This window comes from Mytilus edulis, chromosome 2, assembly GCF_963676685.1.
Source record: "Mytilus edulis chromosome 2, xbMytEdul2.2, whole genome shotgun sequence".
NCBI lineage: Eukaryota > Metazoa > Mollusca > Bivalvia > Mytilida > Mytilidae > Mytilus > Mytilus edulis.
The window spans coordinates 60,280,747-60,301,561 of NC_092345.1; the positions used below are offsets into that span (position 1 = coordinate 60,280,747).

Genomic DNA, 20,815 nt, shown 5'->3' on the forward strand with positions numbered 1-20,815 from the left:
AGTATTTCACAGGGATACTTTATTGAAGCTTGGACAATGAAGTAAAGTTGTAACAAGCAATTTGATGAATAAAGAATATTTATTTGTTGTAAAAGACAAGTTCAAGCCACTCATTGAGAGGATTAATTCAACGTTCACTTACCACAGTTTTACTAAAAATAGAGATGTTTACAACTACATGGCCGATGCGACAAACAGGATTGATGGTGATGTTGTGTGGACAAATCAAAATAAATTCAACCAATTAGAATTTGACCTGGAGGCCTACTTAGATACTGAAACTGTTTTTCCTAACAACCCACCAGTACCTTCATATATAACAGAAGCTAGATTGGGTATTGTAGCTGCAAGTGTTAAAATCATACACGAAAAACTGAGAAGAGGTAAAATCAATGTTTGATTAATAAAAGTAAATTCATGTTTAATTAGAGCTATTGAAAAAAATTATCAATGTCTGTACAAAATGTATGCAAGATAATTATTAAACTACAAAAAAAAACAAGACAAATATATATCTAGGGTCGTCTAAAGGGTATGTCTGGCATACCACAAACAGATAAACAAGACAAATATATATTCAGCTCTTCTAGTAGCATTTTCAATATCTATGAAAAGCAATTGTGTATTGACTCAGTTTCAATATATAATATTTGTATACTTTATACATTACTGTATAGTATATATCCTTAATGAGCATTATATACAATGATTTAACATGTTAAATTAACAGAGAGTAAGTATCCACTAAGCCTGGTGTAATACTAGTATATGAATCGTGGCTCCATTAAAGATAAAAAGAAATCGTGGCTTCATTTGCTTAATGTTTCGAGTTTAAATACCGGCAGAGACACTGGAAATTTGGTACATGTTTTTTTCAAAATACATTTTTGAAAGTTATAAGTCTTTAATCTGGATATATATTTTCAAGTTTTATTGAGTATTCGACATTCCAGCTAAAATGTTACAGAACAAACGAAAGCATTTAAAGGTAGGGCGATTTGGTAGGGCTGATCCGACTGAGATCACATCTGTAAGAACAAAGGATTTGAGATTTAAACTATATGATTCTATTAATTCACAAGTTATGATTGTAGGATCCTGATTTGCATAACCTTTGTAATGAGAAATATAGTCTGCGTTCAATTTTCGAAATCCTTCTCCTATTATAGACAATAGAGGGTTAGTGACTTTTTAATCTTTTTATGTAGCCTAATACAGATATATGACAATGCTTAGCCGCGTCGTATGTTTAAATCATTTGCTTCTACTGTTGTGTTATTTTGTAGGTGAGAGATATATAGCAAATGAAACGACCCTTACGTGTTCAGGCGTCTCAGATGTACAACCCATCAGTGACAAAAGTTTCAAGTGCTATAAAAAGGAACCGTATATAATTCAGTTTGACTCCGGAGACAGGTGGGTCACTCCAAACTAAGAAAGTTTATAAGTTACTATTTTTTACATGAATGTGCAATTTGTGTGAGATCAGGCAGGACTAACTAGATCTTACAATACAATTAAAAACCCACTTTGAATTAAGCTTGGCTTATAAATGTACAATTTTATATTTAATAAGTTGGCGCCGCTGCTCGGGAATTATCAGTATATCCCTCCAAAGCAGTAGATCTACACATAGTCTGCATTGGGACTATTAGGACCATTGTTATTTAACAAAGACTCAAGTCGGGGATGTAATCAAATTGAAGTTACATCGCATCTTATCAATTCACTAACTTACTAGTTGATTTCTTTACATTTCGTATAGAAAAAAAACCCACCTTCATTAACATCAAAGATAGTGGATTTACATTGTTCAATATTAACTGCACTTTGAGTATAACCATTAAAGTCAATATGGTTTCAAATTGTCCGCATGAATGAGAAATAAAGTGTATATTCATAAGATGTTGCATCTCTTATGATTTAATCGTGTTTGTAAACAGTAATGCTTTGTTTATAAATTCAACTGAAATAAAATTAACCATAAACAACAGCTTTGAAGTAATTTGGAAGCGTATAGATCACAAAGAGAATACAACGCATGTTTATAGTTTGACCAAAAGCACATGATATATTACATAGTTGACATTGTATTCTAAGTGCAATGATCCCAGATTGAAAGATAACAGTTCAAATAATTAAGCTTATTTTTGTCCTGGCATACTGCAATGATTTAAGTAATTATGTGATCCTTACAGTTTATGTTTAAAACAAAATACTGTATATATAAGGCGAAGGGAAAACGTGAAATTTGAACAAAATACTACATTATTTTCTCATTATACAAGAGGTATAAAATGTTAAAGTCAAAAGTTTGACCTTTGTTTTTCAAATATTTCAAATCGGAACACAATTTATCTTATTTATTTTCTGGTCAGTTTGTTGTTTCTTGTTTGTAAAAACCCTAGATAGATCATGCTGCTGATATACTACTATATTACTTAGTTTTCATTTATTATTTGATTTCTACCTATTGAACGTATGCACTATATCTTCGTTTGTGATATCACTGCAAACAAAATCCGAAGAACTTATATCCCACCTTGTCTACCCGTTCGTCGATCTGTCTGTTAGTTTGTCTGTCTGTCCAGGTGCGTTGTATACGAACCTCCTCCTAAATCTAAGCGAATATCTATGAGACTTTACGCAGTTATAGAACACTAACCCGATGATATAAATAGAGGAATATATTTTTAACTTACTACCCAAAAGGGATGTAAACCGAATTGATATGCTGAAAGATTGCGGACCTGGGGTGTTTCTTTATGAAATTAATTCAATGGTACAAGAACATGTTAGCAGAATACAATTTTTGATTCAAAGAAATATTTATTTTGATTTGATAAATAAAAGTTGCATTTCTGTAAATATTGACAATGCAATTTCCCTTAGGAACTCCCTTTACGGCAAAAACTGTACCACTTTTACTATGAAGTTTTGAAAAAAATCTTGTCCTAGAATTGAAAGTTCATATGCACTTCAATTTTATTTTAAAGGTCAAACTATAGGGCTGTGCGGCATATTTTCAACGTTTATATGCCCTGAACTTTTCAGAGTTTAAACTAACACTAATTTTCTTAACTACCCCTACCTCGAATGAAGGGTTACCACAGATTTCAATGTAAACAATATGCACATGTATATTTACTGGTAACATAACCAAGTTATGTCTCTATGAGATGGAACACAGAGAGCATAACTGGGAACCAGTATGTCAACAAAATTAATTTTCTATGAATATTCTAAATCTCCCCAAAAGAGGCGTGGTTTGAGAAACAGCTGTATTTACAAAGTGCAACCTATACTCAGATCTAAATACAATTAATAGAAAAGGACACACTTTTGTAAATTATTATCTCTACATGATTCCAATATTTCTAATGAAACCGAATAGTTGTACTTATATTTGGTATTAGAATGGTGACATTGCTGACACGGAAAGGAGGATGTTTTTTTTTCTGTCTTACGATATGTTCATCGTTGTTTCTCATATTTTTGCAGGTATAAATTAAAATATTCAATAACAACTGGCGGGTTTAGGAAGCTTAGAAATACATATTTGAGAACACAAACGTACTCCGGTATCAGCGAAGAAAACTCTATGGAGTTCTGGTTTGACTATGATGAACCAAACCATTGCACCGAAGACTACAGTTGTACGTCAAATGAATCCCCACTGCAGTTAGAGGAAGATATAACTAAGGTAAATTAAGATAATAGTAGTTTATCGATTTACACATGTCATAAATCGATTAAGAAAACAAATCAAGATTAGAAACAAAACCTGATGGAAGCATATGAACTCCAAAATGGATGATATCGGGTTCGTCGACTAGGACGCGTCTACTGCTATGCAATTATAACACGCCATCGAAATCCACAGACGGTCAAAATGTCACCGTTGATCGCATAGTCGATTTTAGTTGCCGTTGAAATCCAAACAGTGTTAAGATGCAAAAGTGTACAGTATCAATTGGATATGGGATGGAGGCATAGGGTAATACTCTGTTACTGCCTAGCAATGAGATAATCCTTCACGGCATCAATTTTACTGCACACATTGCGCATTTCAACAATTTATTTAACTTCAAAATGGCTCGACGCAAAACATTTGAAAAAAACAAAATTTAAACAAACGTCTAAAAGCTTAACAAACCAAAAAAGAACATTAACTATAGTCAAATCGTACAGTGGGAGCAAAATGTTAGAAATATCTTCACCTGAGATCACCCCAAGTTTTATGTTGGGTTCGTGTTGCTAAGACTTTAGTTTTCTATGTTATGTCTTGTGTACTACCGTATAGCGGTTTATTTAACTGGGGTGTAAATTTTCGCTTATTTTCGCGGATAGAAAACAAATCGCCAAAATAAATTCCGCCAATTTAAAAATGTTCATACAAAGGTATTGATAAAGTTATGAATCGGCTAAATAATAAATGCCAAAATAAATCTGATACCTTATTCAAAGAAAGCGTCGTAATGCAGTACATGATATATAAGGCATGCATATGGTATTGTGACAAATCAGCTGAATTATCTATTGTAAAAAATCCTTCAAATTAATGCAGGATACAGTCACAGAAATTAATATATTTATAAGTACGTGTGAACCAGTGACTATAAATATAATAAATCTAAAAGGGAACAACATCACCTAAACAATAAAAATCATGAGGAAATGTTAAATATATCGGAAAACTAAAATCTTATATTAGTAAGATGTAAAATTATTTTTTATCTTTACATGTGGAAGTCAAAATGAAATTATAATCTTGACTGTTATAGAAATAATCACGAATCAATACGCTAGTAATCTTTTTTAATATGATGTTTGGGTTGAGAAATAAGTTTCGTCAACTGTGAGCGTCCTGTACTAAATTCTGAGTTACTGGAAACGAGTGATGGTAGGGATTCATTTTGTGTCTTGTTTTTAATGGCCTCTTGGGGAAACTGTTATCGTGGTCTATGATAGTGATAGTACCAGTGAAATGACTGTAAAAAATCCTTGCAATATATTTAAATTCTATAAAAAAAATCAAACTTCGTAGTGTAATAGCACGCGCACTATCATTTAATGTTTATGGCGTCATCTTTCTGGAGAATTGACAATATGCATTTTACTAAATTTTAATTTTAATCGAGTTTTACGAAATCATAAAACATTTTATCAAATATGTAAATACATATATGAACGATATTTTATTTTCGTAACTAATTATCTTTATGGTATTTCTTATAATTTGAAGTTACCAATCTCACCGAAATGGTCTGGATGGATTGACAAGCTTTCGGGAATAGGGAAATATGTCATAGAAATTTGGAAAATGGAGTATAGCATCGATAACTCAGGTTTAAGAGAACCAGAAATAACAACAAACTTCAATCCGGTTCCGGATTATATAAAGGAACTTCCTGAGAACCCTACAAAGTTTCCTACATACGAACCAAAAGATCCCGGTGTTTATTCTGTTATTATAGAAGTTAATGATAGAGCGAAAAATTCTAAATATGCCAGGAGATTTGTCATTTATGATAAAACATCAGAAATTAGTACTAGTGAAATTCACCGCTTGTATGCCACTTCTGCATCAAATGATACTAATTTCTCATGGAAAACTAAATTTGACAAAAACATTGATTTGTCATGGACTAGTCATTTTTTAAACGAAGTACACGAAAAGGGTCATTTTCTGACCAAGATTTTAGACTATACACCAAGACTGAGTGATAATATAGATAGAGTCGATTACAAGAAAATCCTACCGAAATTTGATGACACTGAGGGTGCAAGAAACAAAATGGCTATTACAAACATCAACTCAATTGTACGATTTGAAACCAATCATGGAAAAGTTAGCACAAAAATACCACAACACGGATGGGTTTCCGTTTCTCCTATACGGGAAAACTTTTCATTTACGTTGGATGAAATTCAAATACAAGATGGAGATTCACACCAGTTTTGGGTTCGAGCATTTGATATCATGGGTAATACAAAAGTGGACTCTACCGTTGTTCATTTTGATAGCAGTGAACCGTTAATATACGAACCGAAGATACGTCTTAATCTCAAAGATGGAAAGTATCCTTTCTCAAGCAGGTAACATTTATATTTCACTATTTTCTATGTTCAAAAATTATGACTAAGATAACGGATGTGAAAGGCCAAACATATAGTATATTTATATAGACAAACGATGTTACAAAAATGTATATGTTAAGTTCTATTTTCTACTTTTTTATGAAAAAAAATGTACTCTAAACTGTATTATTATGTTTCATACAGTCCGATTTGAGATCATTAAGTAACTGTTAAAAATGTAAGATAAAATCCCCAGCATCAAACCGACCAAAGTTTTTATAAATATGAAAACTGTTATTCTTTTTTTTCAATCGTCTTTATGTATTTTGATTTTCATGAATATTACAACCTAGTTACTTTAATTTTGAATATGTATTAGTTAACTTTATTTTTAATTATACGTAATAGTAACTGTTTTCAGTGTTGTTGTGTCTGCAAAGGATGAACACAGTGGTATAAAGAAAGTGTCATTTAAATTCAAAATAAAACACACAGACGAGGTCAGAAGCGAGCATAGGTTTGACATGCTAATAAAGGTAATACAATACAGTAAAGAGGAAAGTGTAGAACTTATCCTCAAGTTTAATTATTATACAATTCTTAGTCGTAAAAGTAACTTTTGTGTAAACTTTTTACTTGTTTCAATCTTATGTTATGTTTGAAATTAATCATTTGATTCAACTAGAACAAACAGAAATTAAAACTAAAAACATTTTGGAGTCAGAATACGATATTCAACAATAGTGCCTTTATAATAATATCTCATACTTTGAATTTAATACCCTCTAAACATCTCGAAAAACAAACAAAAAAAAAACAAACAAGTAAAGATAATCCTAACTATAGTCACCTAAAATGAACAGTATTAACTTGTTTTTAGGGAGGCTAAGGATGCCTTTTTAAAACCTTAGTTATACAGGTATACTTAATAAAAACATGGCCAAATATCATTTCACTTTTCACTAGTTAAATTGGTTTAATCCACCATTTTTCTACATAAGGAATACCTGCACCTAGTTAGGAGTATGATATTTGTTTTCTTTTCGTTTGATGTGTTTGAGCTTTTGATGTTACAAACTGATGAAGGTCTATCTATTTTGAAATTTCCTCTATATAACTATTAACTTACTTTTAAAATATGGTCAATTTTTCACTTAAAGGTAATAAATATAAAAAAAAGATGTGGTCTGATTGCCAATGAGACACCTCTCCACGAGCGAGTAAAATAACACAGAAATTAACCACTGTAGGTGTTAAATAATATAATATTGATACAGTGTTGCTGAAAACAAGAGTTAAGAACCTTATTTTCATATTTGAATTGATAGGACTTTTATGATATGTTTGTGAGTGACTCTGTCAAGTCCAACATCAACACATTTCTTCAAAAATGCGTTAAAATTCTTATAATTTTTTACAATTTGAGATGAAACATTTGATTTCTCCACACGTAAATTTAAAATATGAAGCATTGAATTATCCTCTGGCATGAATATGTTTATAGAATAACGCCAAAAAATAATTGAAATTTGCTATCTGAAAAACCTGATTTTTTATCTTCCTTCAAATAAATGTTGTGCATTTATATTTTGATTTGACGATGAACACAATCACATAAACGTTTTCCCTGATATGCAAATCATAAAAGAATTATTTCGAAAAAAATTATAAGGGGTACATTATATATCCAACACCATTTACATTTTTTTTGCAAATGCATTAATTGTAATTGTCATTACAAAATGCAGGCATTGATTTCCACAGAGTTTGCACTCTTCTGGTATCAATACTCAACGACCACGAACAACACGAACAAAGCAGCTAAATAGAACGTATGATTTGTATTTCCTTTGGAAATATGTTATTTATAAGTATAAACTTGTATTATTAAGCAACAGTGCTTAAGCAATCCTATATGATAACATTCATTTATTCAAATTTTCAAAAAAGTGCACAATTTTTTACACTCTTTTAGAAATGGAATTTTAATGAATATACTGTAATCATGTATTTCTTTCTTTCAACTTTAGACGCGAGAATACTGCAACAAACTACCAAAAGAGTGTTACTGTGTTCGGATGGGCGATTGTTTCATGATAGACACAAAACTTGAAATAAACAATTGCTGGATGAAGGTTCCTATTGATGACATAGGGAATGATGTCTATGTACTTGAAATTACGGTGTTTAATTCTGCAATGCTACAATCAAGCATTACAAAAGAGGTACATACAATTAATCTTTAAATCGATGGTTTAAACATATTAAACGACGACAAGTCGTTTGATAGTCCACTCAGTGTCAATCATTCCACATTTCTAATTTATATATGAGGTTTACGATACATTTTAATTGATTATGATTGAAAATGATTGATTATTCTTATTTCATTTTTCTACATCTAGAAATTAATAAAATCTGTTTAATCATGGAACAAAATAAAGTGCATGTCATTGATACAAAACATTGTACATAGAAGCATTTCTATCAACGATATAACACACATTTTCTTTTTCTGCAATAGATTGGAATGGTTAGAAACATCAACGGTGTACAGGACTGTAAGTTGCTTCCTTCTACTTAATCCAGCAAATATTTTTCCAAGAAAAATTTTAAAAAATAAAATATTGGTGATTACTGGTTAACGTCACTAGACCAAGATATGATATCGATTTTTTTTTATGCCCCATTTACGGGAATTATATTTTCTGGTCTGTGTGTCCGTTCGTCTGTTTGTCCGTCCGTCCGTTCGTCTGTTTGTCCGTCCGTCTGTTCGTCAGTCTGTCCTTCCGTTCGTTCGTCTGTCATGTCTGTCACGTTTCAGGTTAAAGTTTTAGTTAAAGTTTTTGTTCGAGGTAGATTTTGATGAAGTTGAGATCCGATCAACTTGAAACGTAGTAAAAATGTTCCCTATGATATGATCTTTCTAATTTTTATGCCAAATTAGAGATTTTATCCCATTTTCACAGTCCCCTGAACATAGAAATTGATAGTGCTAGAGGTTTTGGGCAAACAAAAATATCTAAATATTAAAAAGAACATTTAATTACTAGGACAACGATAAATATACAGAAACCATTCTATTATTGCAAAATCATTTTGACTAGTAAATATCTTATATTTGATTTTTTTTATTAGTTTAGTGACTTTGTAATTGATGTATTTGCCATGTTTTAATGAACTGACAATACAATACACGATTTTTATGTCCTCATGTGAATGTTGTTATTGTTTGTCTAAGATTTTGCAATTGTTTCCGTCCTATAACTTCCCATACTAAAGATACCCATCGGTCACCTTCTATTGTATTTGACAAAAGCTTTTGGACTTTAGAGTTCCGAATGCTCTTCAACTGGGTACTTTACTTTTTAATTGTTTTCATTCGACAGTCACAAATGTTTAAATCTGGTATCTATTATGCGTTTATTTACAGTACCGTTCAAAAACCACATGTAAGATAAAAAAGGAAAAACCCAAGTTACCTTGATGTTTATATTTTATCCATTACGGGTTTTGTAAATGAACTGTATTCTTATATCCTTTGTTTAGAGCCTTGATTGTGAGATGACTTTGTTCAAAAATTAAATTTCGATTCCCAAACTGAAATTGAACAATATTTAGATTTCAGTCCCTCAAACATAACTGTTTTGAAGACAACAGACAACAGTGTAAGGATCAAGTGGATTCAAGCCCCAGCATGTTATGAAAGGGCTGGGATATGGATTATTCTGTTTAGACCAGATAATTCGACAAAGTTTTTCAAAGTTCACAAAGAGGCAACAACCTTTGACCTCACAGGTTTATCAGCAGCAACATCATACTGGTTTAAAATGACAACTAATTATGGGAATGATACTCACTATGTCAGCAGTTCTGTTCCGACAACATTTGCATTTGTTACCACAGAAGAAGGTATTTTGTTTGTTTTATATTTTTATATCGTACGTACCATATAATGTGTAAATGAAACGCCCTTTACATTTCTCAAAAATAATGTCTGTATATATTTTATTCATACGAGATGCCATTTAGTCAACTCTCCATCCAAGTAACAATTTGTAAAAACGATACCATTATTTTATAGGTCAAAGTATAGTCTTCAACACGGAGCCTTCGCTTACACCAAACAGCAAGCTATAAAGCGCACCAAAAATACTAGACGTGTAAAACCATGCACACCGGAAAACCAAAATACTAATCTATATAAAAAACGGGAAACAATTATGAAGCACATTAACAAACTACAACCTCTGGGCATCCGGTTCCTAACTTAAGACAGATGCAAACAACTGCAGTAGTTTGTTTTAACGTTTTAATTAGTAACAACCGTCTCCCCTACCTGAATCAATAATATAACCCATAACATAAAAGACACATTTTAAATATCAATAAAGATGGCTTAGCTCAATCAAAAGACATATAAACACACACACACACACAAGTGAACATACCCTGAACGAATTTGTGTGATATATAACAAAATGTAAATAAAACCTCAATAAAATTAGGGTAGTGATGTTAAACTATTATCAGAAAAACAACGTTTAACTGGGACATGCACCTTCCCTATTTATTTTCCCTTTTAATTTGATACTTTTATTAGGTTTTTTGGTGAGTTTTTCTAAAGTTACCTTTAAAAATTTGATAAGTGTGGAATTAATTTATCTCAGTGTAGCAAATATACATCAGTTCATCGCGTTACTTTCCTTCTTCGAAATGCATTAAGTAAACATAAATAATACAGGAAAAAATTTCCGAATATATGTTAATCTCAACAAAATGTCGAGACAGGTGAATATTAAATTTTGGGAATACAATATCGTCTGACTTTTTTTAGAAGTTGGAATATCCAGCGGCGGAGTTGGTGGATTAGTAGCAGGTAATCTAGAAATTTACTATTAATTTTTATTGTTAGAAGAAAAGATTGGTTATTTAAAAAAAATATGAACAAAACAGACACAATATTACATTTTGTAAATAACACATTGCTAGGTCGTTTGCTAACTCTCCTCGGTTGATCATATCTATTCCGAGAGGTAACAGTTTACTCAATCAATACCTAAGCTACGCTGTGTTTTTTCTTCTTTCATATACTGAATATTCGGTTATATTCGGTCTTTTACTTAAAAATCAATGTCTTTTGAATAATTGATTTCACTTAAAAGTTATTTTTTAAATAAGTAACTCAAAAGAATATTATTGCGTACTATATCAATAATTTTTGTATTGCACTGCACGAGATTGGCATTAACAAAAGGTTAAACGTAGTTACATGAATTTAAATTAAATGGCATCCACGAATCAGCTTTCAAAAAACATTTAAACAATAGTACAATAATATAAATTTAAGATTTCTGCATGTTTGGCCTAATCATAAAAAAAAATTATATGATAATTTATACCTTATAATGTTATACTTTAACAAAGTTCCAAGTAAACGTTACTTTGAAATGTAAACCATTAGAGTGGTTAGATTTGCAATAAAACAAAGTTGTCTTTTATTAGGCTTCCTTTTGTTACTGATTGTTGTCATTGTCGTGCTGGTCTTTCTTGGGAGAACCGGTAGACTACAACCCGCTAAACAACAAGTTACTGCAGGTATACGCACAATTCGAAATACCATAAGAGAACGTCGTGCGACACCCAGTGGAATAAATGTAAGTACTTGCATCACTTGAGTGACATCATCCACATAATTAAAATCAAAATTTTTTTTATGTTAAATAGTCTATTTAACATGAAATAAACTGTTTTGAAATGGGGATTTTAGGAAGAAAAAGAATGATTAATAACATAATGGTGGATTACATAAACCTGATAAAAAACAAATTGTTGATTGAACTTTTTGATACATACAACGTCAATAGTAATGCCAGTTTAATATTCAAGATATTTTTTATCATGCAGTATCGAGCTTTTGTTTCGAAAGAATATGATGACATATATTTCTATGGCGGTATGGATATAAAGGGAGAAAAATCTTGGATATTGTCTCGAAAGGATATTTCATTGGAGTCCGAGCTTACACGGGGACGATTTGCGATTATATATTTAGCACAATACTATACCCATCAAGAAGCAATCACAGTTGTGGCAAAAGCCCTGAAAGGTATTTTAGAAATACAATTCAAACGATCTTTTTTACAATTGTCATATTTTACGGTTACCTATAGTTGTAAATTTCTGTCTCATTTTGGTCTCTTGTGGAGAGTTGTCTCATTGGCAATCATACCACATCTTCTTTTTTATAACAATTTTGGGTTAGTCCTGGTAAACACAAAATCCCAGTGTCCAATACGACTATTTCTCTTGACTGAGATTTTTCAACTTACTGTAGTTGAATGCTGAAAGGGAGTTTATTTGTATGCATAACCAAATCATCTTACACACTACAAAAATCTAAAACAAACGGCAACAAACTACTATGTTTCTCATTTATACGCGTTGTTGTTATCGCGTATTTTTGGTTGAAATTGGAAGTGATTATTCTTGTCGTACTTATTCGTTTCATGGTTGAATAGTTGTAATCACATCTGCCATAAATATAACAAACGACTACTAAATATAACTTTTGATGAATGATTCAACACCTTAACCGACAGTTATGCTACACTGACCTTGAGAAAATTTAAATAATTGTTTTCTACATACGAAAATGCCCGTACCAAGTCTGGAATATGACAGTTGTTGTCCAATCGTTTGATGTTTGTGCTCTTTATTTTGCAATTTGATTAGGGACTTTCCTTTATGGACTTTCCTCGGATAGGTTCAGTATTTTTGTGATTTTACTTTTTTCTGATCAAATAATTTGAGAAAAAAATGAAAAGATATGTTGCAATATTACGCTTTTTCATTACAGTTTGATTTCGAAATATGTATGATACCAATGAATTGCTTATTAATATAAGGTTTTGTCTACAGTTTTTAAAATATGACAAAAAACGCGCAGTTTTATTTGTATCCCGATAATAGTGAACACATCTCTTGTATATCGCATTAAATAAGGTATAATTGTTACATATGGTGAGAGAGATATTTTCTACTACTGTGATGTTGTCATTTGGAACCAATGCGTTATGAAAATATCAAAACTGTTAAGTGAATTCATACATATGTTAAACACGTAGTAAAATTGCTTTACATTTAATCTGTACTAAATGTGGTTATTTTGTATAATTCAAGATGAACAAAATGATGAAAATGTGCTTAAAATGAGAGCTAAGATAAATTTTTATGCGATTAAAGTGGGACATCACAAAAATATCTTGGATTTCATTGGATCAGTTGAAGATGATATCCGTAAGTAAACATAAAAGATGAATTCAAATGAGTGCATATACACATACTGTTTTGATGCATCCGGTTATCTATTTTTAAAGTCCATCCGAACATTGTTGTTTTATTTGTTACGTTGAATTGTCTACTTAATCGATTTATAAGATTTAAATACCGGTAAATTACTATATTGATATCTACAGAAGCCTAGATTTCAAAAACTTATATGAATAAGTGCATTGGAATTTCATCGTGAACAACCAACGACAACATGATATAAAGCTTTCAAGATGAATTTGTATTTTTTTCAACAAGTGCATTTACATTATGTCTGAGTTTCCGAGAAACTATATTTTACATGACAAAGCATGAAGTCGCTTTGCCTTATTTGTAGGTGGTCCAATGATGATTCTGGAATATTGCCCAAATGGAGTTCTGAAAGAATTTCTTGAGAATGCGAGATCAAACATTTCGGTAGAATTAGTGGAGAGATTGTTCCGAATGGCATTTGGTATTTGTAACGGAATGGATTATTTGGCCTCTAACAAAGTATGTATTAAATTCGTTTTAAATGCAATTATGAAAACATAATTCTTAGATGCATATTAAGGAATACGTTGATATAATTGGTCGAAAGGACTTCCGATAACTGATCTTAAGCTTAACGTTGTTTATTTTTCGAAAGACGACGTTGACCGAACTTCTTTACGTAAACAATGTAAACAAGATGGCGGTGATAATAACACTAACGTTCACGAAACTTATTTTCACTGACTTTAATTTTTAAATTAAATAATAAACACAAAAACATTCGTTTGAATGATAATGAGAGTTTTTGTACCAAGTCAGAAAAATGGCCATTGTTATATTATATATCGTTTCTGTGTGTGTTACATTTAAATGTTGTGTTTCTGTTGTGTCGTAGTTCTCCTCTTATAATTTAATTTTGGATGTAACGCGTCTTCTGATTGGCTGACGTTGTTTTGTTTATCAGCTCATAGACATAATTGTGTCATGTGACCGTGACGTCATCAATGTTTTTTCATGGTTTACTCCGGTTTATTTTGAATTAGATTATAAGAAATGACTGTAATATTTTTTTCTGTCTATTCAAAATAAAAAAATAGTACAGTCATTTCTTAAATATTTGATGTGTTTCCCTCAGTTTTAGTTTGTAACCCGGATTTGTTTTGTTCTCAATCGATTTATGAATTTCGAACAGCGGTATACTACTGTTGCCTTTATTTGTAGTTTATTTTTTTATCAGATAACAAATTTCATTGCGTACATATTTTTGCGTTAACCAATAAATATATGCATGCGACATGCCTATTCAATGACACAAATATACAATTTACGTGTGTTAGAGGTAACGAGTGTGGAAAAATATATTCCTTATCTCCAATTTTAAAGAATAATAAGGATTACAAGCCTTTTTAACGGAATTTATTGGTATATAAACTAGACCAACTCACACACAAACATATCAATACATAAGATTTTATATCAAATATACACCATTACGTTAAGAGCTGTACTAATTCTTTATATCTTGATTAAAATAGTACACACGCGTTGTTTAACTCCTGTTTAAACGCCATCAGTGTTTTGTTTGTTTTTGTAATTTGTCGCGTGCTATTTAAAGAAAGATTGTGTTCATTTATGAAATGTTAACTATGGGATTGGGACTACAATTTGTAACTAAATGTAATCATAGGTAGTACATAGACTTTTTTAGTTAATTTGTAACTAAATATTATCATAGGTAGTACATAGACGACTAGCTGCTCGAAATGTGTTACTCAACAAATTGCTTGAACCAAAGATCACTGGATTTGGTCCTGACCCAGAAGCAAATAAAGACGAAGAGGTAAAAATACTTTAATTTACAACTGAAAAAATTTAATCGTCCTTTCTTAAATTTTGGACATCTTATTGTTACCAGATTCAGATTTTGGATATTTTTGTTTTTTCTGTAATACTTTAATACCTGATTTATCCTTTTCTTGACCTGCTGATTATTTTAATTCGGTCCACGTGTGGTTCCTTTGATCTCCGTTCTTCATTGGTCAACATGTGATTTAGACGTAAAATGTCTTTCTTTTCTCCGGGTTACGTAGATTTGCGACTATTGGACGAGTTGCTAGCATAGCTGCTATCAATATCTATGTAGCAACTAGGCTAGCTACACGTTCAATAGTCATTAATCTACGTAGTCCTATGTAGCCGGTACGGTATTGAACGCAACCCTGGTTTACCCACTCTCGTCATTAACTTTAAAATATCTCAAACGCTCGGCAAAACCTCGCCTTTTAAATTTGAAAATTTTACTGTCTCGAGTAAATATACATTGTATCTTACTTTATGCAGAGGTTGAATATATATACGTTAACTTAACTTGAAATGTATTAAAGATCAGTAATATTGGTGTTGAATTCAATATAGTATGCTATAAAAGATAGCAACACTATGCATCAAATTATAAATTACTTGTATTCTTTTCGGATGGTTTCGGGGATGTAAAAATACACATTCTCGTTTATTTTCAATCTTGAGAATGCTATTCCTGTACAGTTTATATAATAAAAGTTTTTTTTAAGGTTGACATCCTACTGCCTTGCGATACATTTGTTTTGGTATGCAATGGTCATATATTCTTCGAATGTCCATGACGTTTAGAAACTAAACCCTTGGAAATATTTCATTGATTTTAGTCTCGTTGATTTATCTTGGCTTTCAACAAGCTTTCAGTAACTTTGAGTTCTCTCAAGTCGTACTTTCGTGTTGATTTGACCTTTTGACACAATTTTTAATGTATTTCTGTAATTCAACGTAAACTATACTTATTTTGTGTTTTGTCTCGTCTCAATATATACCACCTTTGATACCTTTGAAGTATCTTTTATGACGAATTCCACTCCTGTATATATCCGTACTCTCAACAATAAATTTATTTATTTCGTAAAAATGAAACAGAAATATACCTTTTTATATTTTAGTTTACGAATCTCCAACTGCCATAAATTATGTCAGCGTCTTTATCAGGAAATGAATTGAGTTCGTAATTGAAGTAATTCGGAAAATTTACATTTTTTTTTAAATAATCAGTAGTTCGATGCAGTGTATATGCTTTGATTTTTTTGTCTTATTTCGTCCAGTTATAGATTAATTATGTAATATAGAACGAGGTCTGAAATATACCGAAGTCGGAACGTAGACATTTTCTTCAACGTACTATGAATAAAATCAATTATTAATCATATAATGGCTGGCATTTTGTTAAAAGAGAAGAAAATAAAATGAGAAAGTCATTAGATTAGATTGAAATATATATATATATTGATTTAAAAAAGAAGCAACTCGGGGTCCATATATACATATTAACTAACAAGTCGTGACATGCTGAAATGGACCATTTTTCTTTCAGATGATAAAGAGTAAACTATAACATGTTGTTGTTTTTTTCAACTTCAGATACTTTATTTCACTATAATAGCCCCTCAATGTTACAACAATGGCACTAAGGTTCTTCCCTGTATTGTTTATTACCAATAAAACCAGACATGTTTGTCTCGCAAGCTTTGTTGTTACTTCATAGATTTATGTGAGAAAACATTCATATAATCGAATTTTCAATTATTTGAAGGAAAGAGTTCCAATCAAATGGATGGCCCCAGAATGTATGAAATCAACAGAACATGCAAATGAATTGAGTGATGTTTGGTCTTACGGCATCGTAATGTGGGAGATATTTTCTCTCGGTATGTATTCATTCGTCTATCGCAATTTTTAAATATTAGACAGTATATTCGTGGTTATATTTCATTATTAGTTTATGAAATATGTGCTTTGTCTATCTTAATAATGAATAGTAACATATTCTAACAAATAAAAATGAGATATCATTTATGAATTGTATTCCTGTACCAAGAAATATGACAGTTGTTGTTTATTCGTTTGATGTATTTATCATTTGATTTTGCCATTTGATTAGGGACTTTCCGCTTTGAATTTTCCTCGGAGTTCAGTATTTTTGTGGTTTTACTTTTTAGATATTGTTTTGTCTTTTGAAATATATTTTACAAAAAAAAAATGAGAGGGAGGCCTTCTAATGGGTTATTCTTGATGCCAACATGTGTTTTGGGAGGGATCAAATTTCGATTGTATCAAACTACTCGGTACATATCGTATAGAAGGAGCGGGATATTCGTATCATTGACTTTGTTTATTTCAACAATCTCGCTAACGTTTAAATTCAAACTGAAATATATAAGATAAAATATATTTCAGGGGATACTCCTTACCCAGGTGTGCAAAGTAGAGATGTACCGGGTAAGGTCAGACGTGATTATAAGATGAAGAAACCAGAGCAGTGTGATGATGCGTATGTATCAGACTTATGTACTGTTCAGAGGTCAAACAATAAATTCCTATTCATGTAATTAAAATCAATGGAGAAATATAAATAAAGGCAACAGTAGTATACCGCTGTTCGAAACTCATAAATTGATAACATAAAATCGATAAACATGTTTTCCAAATGGTTTGCCTTTTTATATAGATATTTGATACATAAAGGAATACAAGTAATTGTAAACGAATACATCAAACTGAGTGAGAACATTTTCTACACTATGATAACCGTACGGATCAGTGTCTATCTTTTTTATCGAAGTATTTTCTTTTTCTTCTTTGGAGAAACATATGAGAGTTATCACGGTATGAACTAATGTCTGCACTGTTTGCATCATTCGTTTTTTATTCTGAATATTAAGTCTAATAGAATTTCTGAAGAAAAAGTCATTGAATTTGCTTTCTCGAGACCAATTGAAAAAAAGAAACGGATAGGAATTTGGACATGCATGAAAATAAGGGCGTACACAATTTTTATCCTGGTACTATGATTTATTCCTCCCACAATAACTACAGTTTACAACCTTAGAGTCTTCAACCACCAAAAAAAACGCATTATCACTTGCACACAGTTGGAAATTTTAAGCAAATGAAAAAAATGCCAATTTTCAGCACCATTACAAAGAATAGACATAATTCGTGTTATAAATTCTCCACATAGTTTTTGAAGGAGCTGTGTGTGAATGTGTGTGTAGAAACATTGCACCATGATTGTCTCCTTGCATAAACTAATTATATGTCAAGTATGATTCTTCATGTGACAACTGTCCTTTAGATGTGGGTGTACATAGTAGTCCTTTCTGTGTAGTTTTGAAACTATTGTAGATGTGTTGGTTTTAAGGATATAAAACTTTCGAATTTGCAATATATGAGTTCTATCACAACTAAAGAGGATAACGGTTTACTTGCATACAATTAGAATATAATGTTTTGCCATGTTGTGTCTCAGTTAAAAATTACACAGATAACCCATCTACAATGCAATGTGAGTCCTCATTTCATATGACAACTTATTAATTGATTGTGTATTCGAATGAAAAACATGTCGACTACAACTGAATAGCGCAGAGCAATTGCTAGATCCCCATAGTACCTGCGTATAGAGTATATATCCCAGTTGATACGATTTTAAAAAATTGCCTTTCATATCTTGGTTTCTTTACTACTTGGTTGCTGTTATGAGAAGCTATTGCAGCCTGATTCTAAGTGGAAACATTGAAATAATTCCTTTGAAAACTGAAACGTCATCACGAGCTGAGTTGGTTGACCATTATGGAAGATCTTGACATTGATGATATTTAATATGTTACGATTGTTGTAACATAAATTCATTCTTTTCTAATCGAACATGACATCAGTGATTGAAAATTTTAACACCGGTTTTGAACTAACGATGAGCAACATAAAGGTCCCCTTAGTGGAGCAGGATCTGCTTATCATTGCACTGCTTCTGAGATCTGCTTGCAAATCCTTTATTTTAGGTCTGAAGATAATGTCATATCATTGTGAAGGCTATGCAAACTCAACAATTATCCTAGGAAAAGTAGTATCACACAGTTTCATTCATTTGAAAATAAATCGTCTGCTTTAAAATGTCCATCTTAAAGTACTTATATTCCATATGAAAGTAACATTACAATAACACCGTACTCCACGGATAATTGAAAAAGGAAATGTATTAATGATTCAAGGGTTAATAATGAATAGAAAAAGATAATTAACTTATTAAAACATGCTTAAATATAAGAAGTTGTGGTATGAGTGCCAATAAGACAACTATCCATCGAAGACAAAATTTGTTAAAGAAAACCATTATGGATCAAAGTACGGTCTTAAATATAGAGCCTTGACTCACAGAGAACAGCAAGCGATAAAGAGCACCCATAATGACTAGGGTAAAACCATTCAAACGGGATTAGTACAGATTGTGTAGCAAATATGTTTTGTAAGGAAAATAAATAACTTTCCCTGTTTGAGTATACTCAGTATTTATCGTTTACGTAAGGCTTTGGCTTATTCTTTTTTGGCCTTAGAAATATCCAAACAGGAGTAAATCGGTTCTGATGTGTGTTGTAGATGCCGCAAAACCTATACATATATAATAATAAAAAGTGTGATGCATTCTTTTTTTTTTATTTCCAGTTTCTACAATATCATGCTGAAGTGTTGGCACTATGATCCTCGTAAGCGAGCTGGATTTTCCCAGATGAAGGAGGAAATGAATAAAATATTTACAGAAGTGCCCGGTGATAGTTTTTACTACCAAACAAATGAACTATAATTTTATTCTTGCTTGCTTTGTATATTGCACATACATGTATCTTTACATAACTACTTTGGAACAAAGATGACACTAATTGGCAAAAACTATAGTACACATATTATCATGATTTAACTTTGTATTTAGGTAATGCAAGATGGCAGTCCAATTCTGGAAATTGACAGAGATTTTACGTAATATCATTACGTGTATGTTTTATTTTTTTTTATTTTTCAAGTTTATAAAATAAAAACAGAACCTACTGAAAACTAGTTTTTTCCCTTGATTATGCAAATGCTTAAACAAAATATTTCTCTATTTCTTTTGTTGTATTATAGTTGTTTGAGCAATAGCCAAATTTCAGAAGCAAAAAAAACATGAAAATTTAAAGGAAGGAAAACCCGTGTTTTTTTTTTTTACTGATAGTGCCCTTTAATTCCATTCTTATACTAAAGAACGATGATTAACATTTTTTTAATATATGACGTGAAACGATAATAAAATTGAGATTGGAAATGGGGAATATGTCACAGAGAAAACAACCCGAACAAAGATCAGACAGCTGCAATTCGGACTTCCGCTCGTCATAAAAACCACGATTAAAATTGTTTACACCAGACTTGCTTTCGTCTACAAAATACTCATCAGTGATGCTCGAATTAGTAATTAAAAAGTGCAAAAATTGACCTTGAAAAATCGTCATTATACGATTGCACGTGTTTGTCGGTCAATTTATAAATATTTTCATATCGGTCGTATGGCCATCTTAAGTTTTTTGGATGTCAA

At 31.3% G+C, this 20,815-nt stretch overlaps 2 protein-coding genes across 2 annotated transcripts in view; both read left to right on the plus strand.

Moving 5' to 3' along the window:
* The window catches only part of LOC139512567 (uncharacterized), a 136,027-nt gene that overhangs the window by 15,990 nt on the left and 99,222 nt on the right, over positions 1-20,815 (plus strand). The window lies entirely within an intron of this gene.
* On the plus strand, positions 101-20,347 carry LOC139512565 (uncharacterized). Its single transcript, XM_071300280.1, has 17 exons — positions 101-383; positions 1,287-1,416; positions 3,502-3,703; positions 5,246-6,099; positions 6,503-6,617; positions 8,112-8,306; positions 8,606-8,642; positions 9,703-9,993; positions 10,919-10,960; positions 11,587-11,738; positions 11,989-12,190; positions 13,264-13,380; positions 13,751-13,905; positions 15,122-15,226; positions 17,003-17,117; positions 17,647-17,740; positions 19,912-20,347. Exons 1-17 carry the CDS (start codon positions 179-181, stop codon positions 20,048-20,050), a joined length of 3,150 nt encoding a protein of 1,049 aa, XP_071156381.1. The 5' UTR covers positions 101-178; the 3' UTR covers positions 20,051-20,347.